Source organism: Psammomys obesus, unplaced genomic scaffold (genome assembly GCF_907164565.1).
Source record: "Psammomys obesus unplaced genomic scaffold, mPsaObe1.curated_primary_1811, whole genome shotgun sequence".
NCBI lineage: Eukaryota > Metazoa > Chordata > Mammalia > Rodentia > Muridae > Psammomys > Psammomys obesus.
In genome coordinates, this window is record NW_026594152.1 from 976,144 (window position 1) to 987,566 (window position 11,423).

Genomic DNA, 11,423 nt, shown 5'->3' on the forward strand with positions numbered 1-11,423 from the left:
CTGTTCTTCACCAAGTCTTTGCTTTTGCAGCTCCTTCAACAATTAAGCTGAGACTCATTTTACCATTGATCCCTTCTTCCATGATGCTGATCGTGGCTGTCCTCAGACTGAAACTTCACAGGATGACAAGAGTCAGCAGGCACCATGGTAGAGCCGCAGGACTGGACACTGGATCCCTTCCCAGACCATCACATCCTCTCTCTCTCTCTCTCTCTCTCTCTCTCTCTCTCTCCCACTCTCTCTGTTTCCCTCTCCTTCTCCCCACCCCTCAGCTTTTTGAGACAAGGTTTCTCTGTGTAGACTTGGCTGTCCTGGACTTACTTTATAGACCAGGCTGGCCTCAAACTCCCAGAGATCTGCCTGACTCTGCCTCCCTGAGTGCTGGGATTACAGGCATGGGACACAATGCCAGGCTTTTATCTTTTCCTTGTAAAGCTTCTTGAAGGAATTACTGAAAGCCTAGGACCTCATGCTTTCATTCACCTTTGTGTAAATCTTGGGCAGAACATTCAATATTCTCTTCCCCACAGATGGTTTGGTGATTATTTTAGCTTGTAAACTCTACCATGTTTGATTCTCTTGACCTCTATACCAGGAGGGTCCAGTCAGGAAGGAGACCTCACATAAATAATGGAGACAGAGGATAGTTAATGCAGGGAAGTTCTTACTGTTGCTAGAAAGTTGAAAAATGACAAGAATGCACTACCAACTGCAGAAGCAGCCACCTCACTCCTGCTAAGGGAGCTGAAGAAATGAGAATGAATGAATGTTCAGACCAGGGCTCAGGGAACCTCTGTTCTTGCATCCCTGAGGAAGGGGCTCAGCCCAGCACTGAGAGCAACCCTGTGCTTGGTTAGTACAGGGCTGATGCTCAGAGAGCACTCCAATGCCATTTTCCTCCTGGTTCTTGTTCCTCTAATGTTGTACTTGCTCTTGAACAGACCTTGCCCTGCCTGGAACCCCATATCTTCCTCTCTTCCAGAGCCTGGTGTTAATTCTGCAAGCCAATGGTGTGTGCTCAATGGCATTTTTATTGCGCCCCCTTGTGGTCCCAGCTCTAATTTGGCACAGAGCTGGTGGGGAAGAGTTGTACTTTGTGGCCTTGGACCTTGGCTGTCCTCACCCTCCCTATCCAAAAGATAAAGGGATCCTGTGGACTCGGTTGGTGTGGCTCCATACTGTATCCATCCAGGATAAGGGCTGTTCCCGTGGGATGTCCCCGGAGATCCAAGGAACTTCTGCTAGAGAGACCGGCCTCCCCTGCTAGCCACTATCTTTGCCGCAGGTTTGGACTCCAAGCCTCACCTTGGGCCTTCTCCCACCATGAAGCTCCTGCTACTGGCTTTGGCTGCACTACTGCTCTTGTCCCAGCTCACTCCAGGTAATGTAGATCTCCTCATGGAAAGGGTCAGGGAGAGACACCCTGCCCCTGTCAGTGAAGCCTTAGGGGCCAGGAGCCACCATTCCCAACCCCATGAAGGCGGCGTCTTGCTGGGTGCTGAATTTTAGTTACCAGCAACAACATCCGGAGCGGCTTAACCACCACCCGCTCCATGCTCGGCTCTACCAAGTTGTGCAAAGGGCCAGTGTGGTGGTAGGAGCAGCCAGCAAGGAGAAGGCAACAGCAGCTCTCTTGCAGAATCGGCCCCAAATAGTCTAGGCTTAGTAAGAGCCACAGCCACCTTAATGGAAGAGAGAAGCTCATGTTTACCACTCCTCTCTCTGTACCGTACTCAGTGGTGGAGCTAGGACTATGGAGGCAAACGGCGCAGCCCTTGGGCACAGCTGAAAAACATTATACCCAAAGCTGTGACAAAGCGAAGTGGGTACACGTGAGTAGGGCCAGCTAACCTGAGGGGCAGCAGAGTCCTGAGGAGTGACTGAAAGTTAGGCATCAGAGGGGAAGAGGTGGACAGGGAAGGGTGTTCCAGGGAGAATAAACATACAATAAGCACCCTATTCCAGGGAGAGCGTGCTACCTGAGGAGACTCAACCCACAATGGAGGGGTGGCTGACGGGAGCCACAGGTGAGGAAGCATGTGGGCCAGATGAGGGCCATGGGAGAACCTAGCCGGAGAAGGTCAGCCTATCCTTCCCAGCAACCCTACTTGCATTCTCCGACTCACCTGGTATAGCTTCTGTCCACCCAAGACTGTCGAACTTTCCAGAATCAGATGCTATGTTCCTAGACAAGCTGTTCCCTCCTGGGGCCCTGAAACATCCTTCGTCTAAGGGAGGAAGAAAAGCCAAGAGCCCGAGTTGGCAACTGGCTCACCATTATCTGACCCCCACTCCCACCCTTAACCCACCCCGACCGCCTTCACCACTGTTCAGAGGACCAGTTTCTCATTTCTCCAGTTTCTGTGTGTAGTATGTGTGTTTCGTGTGTGTAGTAATAGCAGGTTGAGGGAACGACAGAGAAAGCACGCACATTCGGGCTGCAGCCCAGTTGATACAGTGCTCGCCCAGCACAGAGGAAGCCTTGGCTTTGATTTCTCGCACCACGGAAATTAGGTGTGGTCGTGCAGGATTGGAATCCCAGGACTGGGAGGTGGAGGCTGAAGGATCTGAAATTCAGCGGCTACTTACCAAGTTTAAGGTCAGTCTGGTATAAACGAGGCCCTGCCTGAAAGAGGGGGTGAGCAGTTAGTTTCACGTGGACTGTGACGTTCAGGTGAACCTTCTCAGGAACCTCCATTCTGGAAGAGGTGGCAACCTTGCTTTCTTCTGGAGGACCCAAAGGAGTTAAATGTCCAGTGTTGAAGACAGTGACGACCAGGAAATGGGTCGCTGTGGCCTGGGGGAGCTAAAGACGGTGCTGTTTACAATTCTGTCCACCACACCAGGGAATGTGGGGGCCTCCTGGACTGGTGTTATGCTACCCGCTGCTGAGCACGATAGGAAGAGCTTCTGCTGCTTCCCTGTGCTGCCTCCCGCCCTCTGAGGGTTGGATGAGGTGCGGAAGCTAAGCCTTTCCCAAACGTCCTAGCTGACACCCGCCTGAGGTGCCGAGGCCTGAGGTGCCGAGGCCGGAGGTGCCGGGGCCTGAGGTGCCGGGGCCGGAGGTGCCAGGCCTGAGGTGCCGAGGCCTGAGGTGCCGGGCTGCTGATGCTGCTTCAGAACCATTCTGGGTGTTGCTAGCAAACTGTCCCTCCTGCAGCGCTAGCTCTACTTCTCTGCACTTTCCTAACGCTCAGGTTGGCCAGCATCCACCCCTAGCGTGTTGATGACGTCAGGCTGACAGGGATAGGGGAGTTTTTCAGGCAGCTCGTGCTGCTGCTGCTGCTGCTGATGATGATGATGATGGAGGTGAATATAAACTCCTCAGTTCTCAGGAAGCTATTGGAAGAGTTTCTCTTCCACTTCCTGTAAGAGGGGTTGAATGGAAGCCATCAATCCTTTGGCCTTCATCTCTGACAGCCTGCAGTGAGTTGGTTCTGTCTGAACCCACCAGGCTTTAGCCAGGCCTTTACTTTCTTCAGTAAATTTTGATTGCTGAAATGACGGTCTTGCTATGACCAACTCTTATCTCACTTAAGCTAAATTATGAGTGTCATCCTAACTGTTCCACCTTTGGACAGTCAAAGGGTCTCAGGATGAAAGGGGACTGAAATGTAGAGCCCTTAAAAGTCTTTGGAATGACAGCGGGTAAGCACACTTGCTGCCAACACTGACAACCTGAACTTGATTGAGCACTAAGACCCTCTCATCATGAGCAGACTGGCTCCGCTAAGCTGTCCTTGGCCTGTGCAGACAATACAGGAATGAATAAGTGTAAGTATAAAATGCTCAGGGTTGGAGGGATGCTTCAGTGGGTAAGAACATTTCCTGTGCAAGCAAAAGGGACCTGAGTTCGGATCCTCGGCACTCGCATAAAATGCCAGATGTGCCTGCTCATAATCCGTTTTGGAAGGTGGCAACAGACAGATCCAGGAACCCGCTGTCAAGCTGGGCTAGCCAAAATGGTGAATTTCCAGCTCAGCGAGAGACCCTGTCTTGATGCAACATGGCAGGGGAGGGGTAGAGAACACCAGATGTTCTTTCCTACTCTCTGTGTTCATGCAACACACACAGTTGATCACTTTGACATTCTTGAGTTAAAATTGACATCTCACAGCAGCTGACAGCCATCTGCAACTCCAGCTCCCAAGGACCTGTGCACATGCAGACAAAAAAAAAAAAAAAAAAAAAAAACACCTACATATAAAATAGAAATAAGTAAATCTTCAAAACATGAGATCTCATTAAGTGGTGGTTTCTTTCTTAGCTTTGCTACAAAGTAAGGCAGAATCACAGCCACAGAAACAAACGTGCTGTTTGGCAAAGGTGACCAACTATAGCTCCCTGTAACACCACACAGCTCAGGCACGGCCCTCTGCTAAGCCCCTCCCCCAGCATCCCTACCAGTGTTCTCTCCCTCCCCCAAAGTGTCCTGACTTGTAGGGCGACTGATATTTTTTTATGTCTTCACAAAACACTCATTGCCAAGGTTACATCCCTAAACATCTTTCATCTGTGTTTTATTTTTGAGACAGGTTCTCACGGTGTAGCCCTGACTGGCAAACATCCTGTTTTTAAAAATATGCCTTTTAATATTTCTCTGATCTTCATCCCTCTGTCTTTACAAGTTGTCTTAAAATAACGGGTCACTGACCTGGATTCTCCCACAATTAGGATTTTGCCAATTGCATGCTCAGGATAGAACTCACAGTATCCTCTGGTGTGTGGGCCCGGATTGCGGGAAACTCACTATTTAGACCAAGCTGCCCTCAAACTCACAGAGACCCACCTGCCTCTGCCTGCTGAGGGCTACCACCTGACTACTCTTATTGAACTCAAATTGTTCCAGCCTTGGTGAGGGGAGTCTGCTTGATGCACGAGCTTTACTTTTAAAAACCTGGTGTTAGTGTTAGTGTTCTTGTGCAATGCCCGTCCATCTTTATAAAGACTACCAGCACGGTGCTGCAGCCTCGCCACCTTAAACACGACACCCTGCTACACAGGACACCGCACAACCAAAGGTCTGTGAGGGCTGGCAACAGTTTACCCAACAAAGAAACAGTTTTAGACCCAGCTGTTCTCAGCTGTGAGCCCAGACCCCTTTGGGTGTCTGTATCAGATGTTTACATTACGATTCATAGCAGTAGCAATATTTCAGTTATGAAGTTGCAACAAATAATTTTATGGTTGGAGGAAACCACAAAATGAGGAACTGGATTAAGGGGCTGCAGCATTAGGAAGGTTGAGAGCCACTGAATCTAGAGGGAAAAGGAAGGCACGGAGGTTAACTGCAGCATGTATGCTTGTGAGAGTCTCAAGCAAGGCTGGGCCTCAAGGCAGGCATAAAAGGCTGACGTCTGGCCCAGGCTGAGAACAAATTGAAGGCCGAATTTCTGAGGAAAGCACAAAGTAAAGAGGAAGGAGGAAGCTAGGCGTAGTGGCACAAACCTGGGGATCCCAGCACTTGAGAAAAGTTCAAGGTCATTCTCAGCTACAGAATGACACACACCCCCAAGAGAGAGAAAGAGAGAGAGAAACAGAGTGGGAGGGGGGAGTAGAGAGCAAGAGCAAGAGTTTTGTATGAAACATCCTGTCTGCTTCTCACGCCTCATGGAAATCAAAGCTGCGTTTGTTTTGGGAAACCGGATTCCTTGTGGGGAGAATGGGACACTGCATCCCTACAAGGGGACAGGATTTCAGATGGAAAGTATCCACCACGGCTGTTTGAGAAACTCAGGCTTCTCCGTCTTTTGCTCATGAACAAATCGGTCAGAGGAGTTCAAGCTGGTGTGGCAGGAAGTTGTAGACCAAAGTAAGGATTCTACCCAGGTCTAGCAATTTACTGAGCGTGAGTGAGGGGTTATACACAGGGGCAACAGGTAACCCCAAAACAGGTGCACCAGTGTCTCGTGGCAGCATGGAAAATGGTGTTCCTGTAGTTGATAGATGGAGTCCCCTTCCTCAGTTAGCCTTCCTGCTCAATCCTCCAGTGGCTCCCGAGAGAACGTGCAGCTGGGCGAGAATGACAACAGTTGAGAGAGGGTGCAAGAGGAAGTGAGAGTCTAACGGCCTCCCCAACCCCTCTGTCTATGAGGGACCTTCAACAGGCCCAGGCTGGAGGGTCTTTGCAGGTAGTCACAGCTGCTCTGATTAAGATGTTAATGGCGGGACAGGAGAACTCGCTGCTCTCCCGAAGGCCCTGGGCTGGGTTCCAGTACCCACACTCAACCTGTTGTTACTCCGGTCCAGGGGATTCTGTGCCCTCTTCTGGCTTCTTTGGGTACCGCACACGTGTGGTTCACATGCAGGCAAAACCCTCAAACACGCAGAATAAAATGAGTAAGTCCTCTCTACGGTGATGGCAAAGGTTCACAGGGATGGCCACTCACACACACCTTAATTCACCACAGCAGTCGCTGGGAAGGCCCGGGGCTCGGACTGTTTACACCGTCTGTTGGATGGGACACTGTGATTGGCAGGCTTGTCACGTGCGAGTCTTTGCTGTGGGGTGATGGGTCCGAGGCCTGAAGAGACCCAGAGACACGTCCTGGAAAAATAAAAAGCCAAGGGTCCTCTATCCCAGAGTGGGGCAGGTGGGCTTTGGACGTGGCTCTCTTCAGTATTGACACTACTGGAACAGTGCACCCCAAAGATTTAAAATTTTCTCAGTAATCCCTTGTGCAGAAGCCCCCAGGGTCACCATGAGAACTTGCCTCCCTGGTAGAGATTCCAGGACAGCATACCCACACCCGTTCATGTGTGTGTGTGTGTGTGTGTGTGTGTGTGTATACACGTACATATGTATATATGTATGTGTGTGTAGCCTTGTTTTTTTATCCTTGCTGGTTGCCTCCCTGGAAGAGACCCCACAGCGTTCTGACTGCTTATCTCAGGACACGTGGGGATGCCTGGACCATTGTTGCATCTTTCCTGTGAAACTGTAACATCAATACAAGAAGGGGAGAAAGGAGGCCCCCCTTTGTTGCCCCAGTTCAGCCAAACCATAAATAAATCTATTTTCCTTAAGAAATGGCTGTTATTCTCAAAGAGAAGCAGTCCAGAGCGTGTGTGCACACACACTCACCCATACAGACACACACACTCTCATACTCACACACACACAGCGCACACCACACACAGACACACACACACTCATATACACACACTCTCACCACACACGAGCACACGCCCACACACACCTATCTACCACTCCTGCTGGCCTCCCTCCTACTCTCCAAACTCCTTCCCTTCGGCTTCCGTATCTACATGCGTGTACCATGGCAGGTATGTTCGCATGGGTGTGCCTGAGCACAGCTTTTCCAGAGTCGTGTTAGGAAACTGAGGTTTCTGGCTGCTCGGAATTTTGTCGCACTTGAGATTTTCCAGGTGCCCTTTCTTTGCACCCTCTGGTCATCTCTGCCCCCTCTCTCCTTTGGCACCTCCGCTGCTGACGTGTTGATCTAGCAGCATTCGGTCCCCACCGCTTCGTTCTTCCTCTGAATTTCATTTTGAGTAATTTCCGTTTTGTGTCTCCAAGTTCATTCATCTTTTTGAAGAGACTTTTTAACTTTGTTTACTTTTTTTTTTTTACTTATTTAGTCTTGTGTGACTCAGACTGACTTTGAACTCACTATATAGCTGGCACTTGCCTCCAGTCTTCCTGCCTCCACCTCCTGGGTGCTGGAATTATACCTGTGTGCTCACTGACCGGCCGAGTTTCTTAAAGAGGTATTTGTTTTCCTTTTATGTGTCTGTTGCCCGTACGTAGGTCTGGGCACCATATGCATGCCTGGTGTCTGCATCGCCCAGAGGGGGTTGTCAGGTCTCCTGGAACTGAAGTTTCGGCTTGTTGTGAGCTGCTGTGTGGGTGCTGGAAACTGAGCCAGACAGAGCAGCAAGTGCTCTTTGCCTCTGAGCCATCCCTCTGGCCCCCCGAATGCTATAGGTTTTCTAAAGCCTTTCTGCTCTGGCAGAAGAGCACACACATTCCCAGTCCTGAGGACGGCTCTGCCTAGCTCTCTCTCATGACTCTTCCCAGACTTTGGTAGTTACCTCACATGTGTGTTCAGAAAAGTGTTCAAGGATGAGAGGGGTTCCCTTTGGAGACTGCCATGGTGTGGACATGTTTCTCTCTCTCTCTCTCTCTCTCTCTCTCTCTCTCTCTCTCTCTCCTCTTTCCTCTCTCCTCTCTGCCCCATCTGAAATTTTGAATGCTGATTTAAGTAGTTGCTATTAGTCTTTCAAAATTATTTTTAATAACCCTTCAGCTAGCCTACAACGGGTCTCATGGTGACATCCCATGCACAGATATCGTATTTTGTGTCTCATTTACACCCCGCCTTCCCCTCGGCCCCTTGGCTGGTCCCCTTCCTACTTCTGCTTTCATGTCTGTACATTCCACAACCCTCTCTCGTTCCCTCTTCTCATCTCAAGACAACTTCTCCTCTCACGGTTCCTGTCCTACTTCCATGGCGTACCTATGTGTCTATATATGTTTAAATCTCGATTCCATACACGAAAAAGGCAAGGTTTGTCTTTCTGAGTGCTATATAACATAATAATCCCCAGCTGCATCCATTTTGCTGCAAATGTCATGGTTTCATTCTTGTTACAGCTGTGTATACGGACTTCATTAGCTTTATTCATCTGTTGATGGACCTCTAGACTGATTCCATATCTTGGCTGTTGTGAACGGTGCATCAACAGACACAGATGTGCAAGCACCTCTGATAGCACAGACTGCCGTAAAGGCCCTCGGTATATTTGGGGATGGCACACATGGGTTCTACGGTCATTCTAGTTTCAGTCAGCTGAGGAACCTCTGCACTGACTGCCATGATGGCCGTGCAGGTGCGCCCCACCAGCAGTGAGCAAGGGCTCCTCTTTCCTCACATTGCGGAGGGCATTTGTTGTCATTTCTTTCCTTGGTGACAGATGGAATGTCATTCCCCTTCTGTGAGGGAACGCCCAGACAGGGCAAGGCTGGTGCTGATGTGTAGAAGCTGGAATTCTATGCCTCTTCTTCCAAGGCTTCCCTTGCCCTTCTCCATCCCTTGCTCCATGTCTGGGCCTCTGTTTGAACTGTCAAAAGGAAACCTGTGACTCAGCTAGAGCTTAAAGACTTTGTTCATCTGAGGGACACCGAGGCACCTGCAAGCTGAGGCAGGATTGGTGCCGCACAGAGAAGTGGGCATGGGCCTTCGCTTTGTCTTGGGCAGCCACTGCTGTCCCTCCTGCACAGCCCCTGGGGGGACAGCATTCCTAGCTGGTCCCCTGTTGTTTCTCTCTTGGTTTAGGTTTTGTTTTTGTTTTTGTTTTTGTTTTAGACAAGTTTTGTGTACAGGCTGTCTACAACAGCCCTTTCAAGGCAGATTTCCAATGTTTCATCATTTAGTCTAAATTTGTGGTCAAAGAAAGGCAGGGCAAAACAATGAGGTCAGGAAAAACATCAGCAGGTGGAAGGGGTCGAAGGGAAGGAAGTGAGCTTCTCACTCGTGTGCCAGCTCCTCCAGACCAGAGCCACCCTCTTCTTGGGACTGACGTGATCTCCTCTCTCTCTCTCTCTCCTTTGTATCAGGTGACACTCAGAAATGCTGGAATCTCCATGGCAAGTGCCGCCACCGGTGCTCCCGGAAGGAGAGTGTCTATGTCTACTGCACAAACGGGAAGATGTGCTGCGTGAAACCCAAGTTCCAGCCAAAACCAAAGCCCTGGATGTTCTAAGCGGGGATGTCGCCATTGGCAAAGCCGTCCTAAGCTGACCCCGTGGATTCTTGAGCTCAGTTAATAAATGCACCTGCCCAACCTCTGTGTTGCTTGCTCATCTATGCTAGAAGTTTTCAAGTTTGGGAAATCAAAAGTATCATCATCATCATCATCATCATCATCATCATCATCATCATATGACATCTCTGTCTCTCATAGGTGAACAGTGGGATTTTCTTGAATCCATGAAGCATATGATGACATTAACTGCTGGGCAGCCAGCAGAGGTGTGCTTATGTACACGTGTGTTCTAGAACTGCTTAGGTTGAAGGCTTGAGGTATAATCACTTGCAGAGGTTGACTTGATCAGTCCTCAGTAACCCCACTGCCCTCGTCCAATGATCTTTGATATTATTAACCTCTGTAACCTCAAAATCATTATTTTTTAATCCTTAAGCCCTCCTTGCACAAGACATAAGTGTACTCAATTGGCTCAGTTTGCAGAAGTGGATTAACAAGCTTGTGCAACAGCCTAATAGAAGAAACTCTGCTGTCCCTAAAGGGAAGGTGATATTCCTGTCTATACAGTATTTTAGATTGTCTTGGGGTTTCTATTGCTGCAATGAATCACTATGAACCAAAAAGCAAGTTGGGGAGAAAGGATTTATTTGGCTTAGGCTTCCACACCACAGTTCATCATCAAAGGACGTCAGGACAGGAACTTAAACAGGGCAGGAACCTGGAGGCAGGAGCTGATGTAGAGGCCACAGAGAGGTGCTGCTTACTGGCTTGCTCCTCATGGCTTGGTCAGTCTGCTCTCTTACAGAACCCAGAATCACTAGCACAGGGATGACCCCCTCCACAAAGGGCCAGGCCCTCCCCATCAATCACTAATTAAGAAAATGACTTATAGGCTTGTCTACAGCCCAACCTTATGGAGGCGTTTTCTCAGTTGAAGTGTCCTTCTCCCAGGTGACTCCAGCTTGTGTCAAGTTGACATAAAACTATCCATCACAGGTGCCACTTATGACAAATGCACAACTTAAAAATTCTGAGTTGTAGGGATACAGCTCAGCGGCAGAATGGCTTGAGTAGCATGCGTAAGGCTCTAGGTTCAATCCCCAGCACCACATAAAAATTATTATGCGTGTGTCATAAATGTGTTTAGGATGAGAATAAAAGATTGGTAAAATGGGTGAAAGGATGGAGAATATAAACTAATGCATCAAATCAGGCACAGGGTGCACGTCTACAGTCTCAGCAGCTGGGAAGTACTAGCAGAGGGTTGGGAGTTCAGGGTCAGCTTCAGCTATACTGTCACTGTGAAGCCAGCCTAGACTACACAGGAACCGATTTCAAAAACCAAACACTTGAAAGCAGTGGCTCATGCCCATAATCCCAGCACTTGGGAGGCTGAAGAGTTTGAGGCCAGTCTAACACAAGCCTAGGTTATGGAATAAGACCTTTTCCTAATAATAATAATCTGATACATTTTAAAGGGGCTGGCTCTTCTATTGCTACATTACAAACCTAATCTAGAACAGAATAAAATAGCCAGTGTGTGCTATTTGACTCATAGTTCTGGGCCTTGAGTGGACAGTTCTTCTGTTATTCCCATGTGAGTCACCTGTGTGGCTGCATTGCCTTCCTTTACTTCCTCCAGAGTGGCTGGGGTTTACCCAAGAGACTATGCCTCAATATACAGCACTTATCAGAGT

At 49.1% G+C, this 11,423-nt stretch overlaps 1 protein-coding gene across 1 annotated transcript; it reads left to right on the top strand.

Annotated features, from left to right (window-relative positions):
- Positions 1 to 1,323: 1,323 nt before the first annotated feature.
- On the top strand, positions 1,324 to 9,723 carry Defb123 (defensin beta 123). The gene is made up of 2 exons (XM_055617955.1): positions 1,324 to 1,381; positions 9,578 to 9,723. Exons 1-2 carry the CDS (start codon positions 1,324 to 1,326, stop codon positions 9,721 to 9,723), a joined length of 204 nt encoding a protein of 67 aa, XP_055473930.1.
- Positions 9,724 to 11,423: the final 1,700 nt, after the last annotated feature.

Excerpts from the sequence above, each read along its gene's own strand:
- Defb123 (XM_055617955.1), top strand. The coding sequence starts at position 1,324 with ATGAAGCTCCTGCTACTGGCTTTGGCTGCACTACTGCTCTTGTCCCAG. Across the intron at positions 1,382-9,577 it reads CTTGTCCCAGCTCACTCCAG|GTGACACTCAGAAATGCTGG; the intron begins GTAATGTAGATC and ends CCTTTGTATCAG.